Source organism: Astyanax mexicanus, unplaced genomic scaffold, assembly GCF_023375975.1.
Source record: "Astyanax mexicanus isolate ESR-SI-001 unplaced genomic scaffold, AstMex3_surface scaffold_46, whole genome shotgun sequence".
Lineage (NCBI taxonomy): Eukaryota > Metazoa > Chordata > Actinopteri > Characiformes > Acestrorhamphidae > Astyanax > Astyanax mexicanus.
The window spans coordinates 215,610-222,124 of record NW_026040056.1 but is presented as its reverse complement, the minus strand read 5'-3'; the positions used below and the strand labels follow the sequence as shown (position 1 = coordinate 222,124).

The 6,515-nt window shown below is 36.3% G+C and overlaps 1 protein-coding gene across 1 annotated transcript; it reads right to left on the bottom strand.

The window, feature by feature from the left end:
• Positions 1-214: 214 nt before the first annotated feature.
• On the bottom strand, positions 215-1,528 carry LOC111196448 (uncharacterized). Its single transcript, XM_049473760.1, has 4 exons — positions 1,143-1,528; positions 851-1,034; positions 678-755; positions 215-271 (listed from the first exon to the last, which is right to left on the bottom strand). The coding sequence occupies exons 1-4, from the start codon at positions 1,484-1,486 to the stop codon at positions 215-217; spliced, it is 663 nt and encodes a 220-aa protein (XP_049329717.1). The 5' UTR covers positions 1,487-1,528.
• Between the last annotated feature and the right edge of the window lie 4,987 nt (positions 1,529-6,515).

Genomic DNA, 6,515 nt, shown 5'->3' with positions numbered 1-6,515 from the left:
TGCACCTTAAAAATGTTAAAACTTAGTTCAAAACTTGATCTTTATTTACTAGATAACAGCAAATAACTTAATCATACCATCGTTGATCCGTGGGATTAAATCCCACGGAAGGGGGGAGTGTGGGGCCCTAATTAAGATATTAGGGATCAATATATGTTATAATACCCATATATTAGTACATTTGGCCATATATGAGCGAGTTCATTGAGTTCAGTTAAAACTCTGTCTGCTCTTCCTCAGTAAGGCCCAGTCTGTACCAGGCTGCTGTGAACTGAGGGGGAGACAGATAAGAAATATGCTTATCATACCAGGTGTCTCAAGAGGCCCAAGCTCCCACGGGAAAAGCTGGGCAGGAGAAGGAAAGGTGGAACCAAAAGCCCCCACCTTTGTTCACCCAAATACTGTATAAAAGTGTGTGTATTCCTCTGTATTATCAGAAGACTGAATCCTTCTGACTGAACCTGGCTGATTTCAAGACAATAAAAGATTAACTTAGAACTTCGAAGAACTCCGTCTTCTCCTTTATTTGACTCAAGGCACTCGTCTGTTTTTATCTTCTTTCTTTTGAATTTAAAGCTTTGTAGTGATGCATGACTAGATAACTTTTAAAGAGTCTATTTTAAGCTAGCCCAAGGCTTCCCTTTAAGGGAGGACTTAAGAGTCGTCAGATTACGAACGACAGGAGTCAGGCTGATGTCAAAGTGTTCAAGGAAAATGCCACTGGTTGATGGGGTTCGAGAAACCCAATGCTCTACCTGTATGGGTGAAAAATTATATCTTCATTAGCCAGTTTGTCTTTATAAAACATTTGAGAGAAATGCAAGGCATTAAGGACAGCAAGAAAAGCTACCTTGAAGTTCAGCACAGCACTCTCTGCCAGTTGATGCTCCTTCAGTAGTATCGCCTCACAGACGCACCGGAACAGTGTCTGCTGACTCTCTTCCACCTGTTGTCCCATTCTCAGTCTACGACTGATATCGAGGACGCCAGGTTTCGCTGACTCGAGTACTCGGTCGTAGTCGTGCGTTGAAGATCTATCAGAGAGATAAACATGAAAGACAGGAAAAAAACACATTAGAATAGAGACATGAAAATAAATATGAACTTTTAACTAACAGTGCTATTTAGAAAGTGCCACTCACTCGTCAGCAGCAGCCAAGTCCAAGCGAGTGGCCATGGGCACGTTCGGACTGCTGGCCCTCAACTCTCTCAGGAGAGTAATGGCTTTGATCCTCTGTGCCGTCTGTATGTATCTATCCCTGGCCTGGTCGGACAGGTCCCGATGGCAGCTGGTCAGATGGCGGTCAAGACGAGACTTCTGATACCCACATCCCGGAACAGGACACGGAGATGTCAGGATCGACACTTTCTGATTTGCCAGCTGAATCAGGATCTTCTTCTCCTCTACGTTTTCCACATGATGTACTGTGGAAAGGTGCGCAGAGATGGAGGACAGCACCTTCTGGCAAACTGGACAGGGAGCCATCTGAAATAAATGAGCACATTTTTAAACATAGGACAAATAAATTGTGCTATCCAGCGCTTTGCAGAAGTTGAAAAGTGTATTTTACGCCAAAGTGCTAATCAATAAATAAATATATAAGTTAAGCGAAACTCATGACAACAACATCTTTTGAAACACACATTAACTTATTGCCAATCCATACATTGAGTCAACCTGCTTTCTATGGTGTACAATTTAAAAAAAAATCAAGCTAAAAACTAGCTTTAACTATAGTTACACAAGGTAACTTGCATTTTGACGTTTTAACTTGCCTGCTCAATTCAGCTAAAGTTATTCTGCATTTTCTGTTTAGCTAGACACCAGTTTAAGGATAGCATCATAATCTATTAGTGCTAGGTAAATTTTACTCACCAGAGCTTCTTGATCCTTGATCAGCAACGGAGAACAAGCAGTCGGCAGCGTAGCTTCAGCGGTGTGTTCCTGGATCAGCAGCGGAGATTCAGCAGTCTGTTCCTCCAGTCTGTAGGGAAAGAAGTGAACTAGTGAAGAAGTGTGCTTCTACTTATACCTGTATAACGGGGGGCGTGTTCACACCTCAAGTGCTTAACATGTGAATAGCTGATGGGTCCCTAAAGTGTCCTTACGAGGCTGCTGATGGAGGAGGGAGGTACTCTAAAATTTGTAAGATTGGGTTTTAAGATTTTTAAAAGACAAAATTTCTTTAAAATTACAAGTTTTCGTTAATGACTACTACTTATATAATATACAAATAATTCTACAGCAGGTTGTTATACATCTATAAACATACAAATGAATGCAACTGTTGAAATTAAGAGGTAACTAATAAGGTAACTTGCATTTTGACGTTTTAACTTGCCCCGGTCAATTCAGCTACATTTATTCTGCATTTTCTGCTTAGATACACACCAGTTTAAGGATAGCATCATAATCTATCAGTGCTATCTATCAGCAGGTAAATTTTACTCACCAGAGCTTCTTGGTTAACACACCTCCTAACTCCCCAACCAAAGGTTTTAGAAATGCCAAAATGTGTCAATCTGTCCGTCTAGTCGCCCTTATAAACCTTATAAACATACCGAGAAATACATATTATTTACCATTATTCAAAAACTTAAAATATACTCTTTTGTGAACAGAGACCATTTGGTGAATGAATACCCTAACTCCCCAACCACAGGTTTTAGAAAGCCCAAAATGTGTCAATCTGTCTGTCTAGTCGCCCTAATAAACCTACTTATACCGAGAAATACCTAGGTGAATAGCTGATGGGTCCCTAAAGTGTCCTTACGAGGTTGATGATGGAGGAGGGAGGTACTCTAAAATTTGTAAGATTGGGTTTTAATCTTTTTAAAAGACAAAATTAGTTTTAATTCAAAAACATGAAATATACACTTTTGTTAACACACCTCCTAACTCTCTAACCAAACGCTGGCCCTTATAAACGCACTGACGCAAATAAAGCTAAATATCTCGGCCACAGTAAGTCCTAAAATCACCAAAATTGTATGGCTATATCGGACAAATTTTACGATGTTAGCTAGTAAAACCCTTCATCCATATAAATAGTTCATTTTATATGTCTGAAAAAAAAAAAAATAGAAAATCTGAAAAGCGCCTAAAATGTTCCTGTTTTGTTTTTTTTACCATATTTTGGCCATTACATGTTCAATTGAATAATTAAAGTGTCTTAAATGAATTGTGTAAAGGCTTTTAAGTAATATTAATTCATAGATTTGACTCTGAATTATTTAATATTAGAGCGATAAGCCTTCAAATGTGAGTATGTAATTTCAGGCGGAAAATGGTCAAAATAGGCTTGGAGCTTAAGAGGTTAACCTCTTAACACGCCCTGGCCCGCCGGCGGGCCAGAAATGAAAAATAATATATGGATGTGTTTATGAATAGTTATGAACACTTATAGGCTCATTATAGACAAACAATATATAATTTTAAAGCTTAGAATCTCTGCTTTTTCAGTTATTTAGCCTATTTAGCAGTATCTCCTTTCAGAAAATAAACATTTAGGGCGAAATATGCCTTGGTTATGAATATAAGAATACATAACTCTCATATTTGCGTTTATAGTTCGTTCATATTTGATGAATGCGGTCATGTTATACACCATTCTAATCGGTTGGCTCTCCTGATTCCGAAACTGTGCTCTGTTTTACTGAATTAGAGCTGAAAAAGCGCGTCGAAGCGCATGTTTACAGTTAAAAACTGTTTGTTTACCGCGGCGGGAAACCCCACATCCCCCTCAACACCCCTCAGCGCTAGCCCAAGCTCTTACCTTCAAAACGCGTCCAAACTTAAGAGTCAATCCAGTCTCCTATAATCCACAGTTTTATCCCACTAGTGCTTGAAAAAATTTGAGGAGGAAAGAATATATTCTAAATATATTCTCGGTTTTCAGCCAACAGTATGGAAGCCCATTCCCGCCACCTAAAAAAAATAAATAATCCAGCAAAATGTTTTTTTATTATTATTAAGTAAACTGCTATCTCAATATTTTGAGATACTAAGTCAATATTTTGAGATACTAAGTCAATATTTTGAGATACTAAGTCAATATTTTGAGATACTATCTCAATATTTTGAGATACTATCTCAATATTTTGAGATACTAAGTCAATATTTTGAGATACTAAGTCAATATTTTGAGATACTAAGTCAATATTTTGAGATACTAAGTCAATATTTTGAGATAGTATCTCAATATTTTGAGATACTAAGTCAATATTTTGAGATAGTATCTCAATATTTTGAGATACTAAGTCAATATTTTGAGATACTAAGTCAATATTTTGAGATACTAAGTCAATATTTTGAGATACTAAGTCAATATTTTGAGATACTATCTCAATATTTTGAGATACTATCTCAATATTTTGAGATACTAAGTCAATATTTTGAGATACTAAGTCAATATTTTGAGATACTAAGTCAATATTTTGAGATACTATCTCAATATTTTGAGATACTAAGTCAATATTTTGAGATAGTATCTCAATATTTTGAGATACTAAGTCAATATTTTGAGATACTAAGTCAATATTTTGAGATACTAAGTCAATATTTTGAGAGTATCTCAATATTTTGAGATACTATCTCAATATTTTGAGATACTAAGTCAATATTTTGAGATAGTATCTCAATATTTTGAGATACTATCTCAATATTTTGAGATACTATCTCAATATTTTGAGATACTAAGTCAATATTTTGAGATAGTTTCTCAATATTTTGAGATACTAAGTCAATATTTTGAGATACTAAGTCAATATTTTGAGATACTATCTCAATATTTTGAGATACTAAGTCAATATTTTGAGATACTATCTCAATATTTTGAGATACTAAGTCAATATTTTGAGATACTAAGTCAATATTTTGAGATACTAGTAGACTGTACAGAGACAGTGGCAGGTGAGACAAAGACGCAAAATGGATACTATTATTGGGGATTACTTCAGACGTGGATTCACAAATCATGAAATATTGGAACTTTTAGAGGAATCACACAATATCAAAATAAGCCTCCGGACATTGGAGAGAAAGCTACAGAAGAAAAAGCTTTGGCGGAGGAAATACAAAACAGATATAGCTGAAGTGGCATCCTTCATTGACCAACAGCTGCAAACGTCCGGAAAACAACACGGCTACAGATGGATGCACCAAAAATGCTGGATGGCTGGGATAATAACAGACAGAGAAACTGTTCGACAGCTGATGCGACTGATGGACGGAACTGGGGTAGATCTTCGGGCGCGCAACCGTTTGAGGCGACGTGTGTATAGCAGTCGTGGGCCAAACTACGTATGGCATATAGATGGGTATGACAAACTAAAACCTTATGGTATTTGTATCAATGGTTGCATAGACGGCTTTTCAAGAAAAATCATGTGGTTAGAAGCATACAAGACCAACAGCGACCCTCGTGTTATCGCTGGTTATTATATTAATGCGGTGGCTGAAAATAATGGATTTCCCCAAAAAGTCAGATTGGACCACGGGACAGAGAATACACATGTTGCAACGATGCAGGTGTTTCTGCACAGTGTGGAGGAAAACGCGTCAGAGTGCGTCACTTTAGGTCCAAGCACTGGCAATCAAAGAATTGAACGTTGGTGGTGTACTTTGCGGAGTGAATGCACTCAGTTCTGGATGGATCACTTTGATCAGCTGAAAGCAGATGGCTATTTTGACGACGGCTTCATTGACAAATCCCTGATCCAGTTTTGCTTCCTAAGTATAATACAGGTACGGTCTAAATATTTCCTATCAGCAGAGATTTTTTTTCTAAACTGTGTAATCTATTTTTTAATCCCTGCTAAAAATAAATGCAGTTGATTTTTAGCAGAGATTATATTTCATTATTTAATGATTTAATGTACCAGAAAATAGAATTAAATAAATAGCAGCTTAATTTAGCAAATTATAAAATACTGTTTTACACCCAACAAATTGCGCACATTACACAACTAAACCCATAACAATCAGTGTTTTTTTTTATTATTGGATAGTTTTTTCCCTCTATGTCATCCATTTTATTATTAAAAGGACTGTGAATTTCTGATGTGTATAATATCTGTTATTAAATAAACCTTGCCTTGAAATTACAACATCATATAAAAGGTACTTTTTATATTTACTCAGGTTATATTTGTCTGATTAAAAAATTTGTTTGCTAATCTGAAAAATGTAAATTTGACAGCAGAGCAAAAACAAAATAAATCTGTAAGGGAGAATTTTTTTTCACAGCAGTGAATGGTGACAGGTCTCCTTGCCACTAGATAAATAAATACACTTGCAGATTCGTTGTATACAGTATACAGCTGCATTTTGCATCTATGCTTTCACTTGTGAAAAATAAATGTAACTTCCCTAGAAATAATTTGGCTTTAGAACTGATGTTCCACTAAGAACACTTCAAAAATACAGACTGCATCTGGAAGACATGGAATTAGACAAACGACACACACACACACTAAAAAATGATGTCAATGTTCAACAAATTTGATAAGAAAAA

Bases quoted from the DNA above. Each gene is read 5' to 3' on its own strand.
- LOC111196448 (XM_049473760.1), bottom strand. From the start codon at position 1,486: ATGGCTCCCTGTCCAGTTTGCCAGAAGGTGCTGTCCTCCATCTCTGCG. The intron at 1,035-1,142 runs GTGAGTGGCACT...TCTCTCTGATAG, and splicing joins GACTTGGCTGCTGCTGACGA to ATCTTCAACGCACGACTACG. The intron at 272-677 runs GTTCGTAATCTG...TCTCCCCCTCAG, and splicing joins ACATCAGCCTGACTCCTGTC to TTCACAGCAGCCTGGTACAG.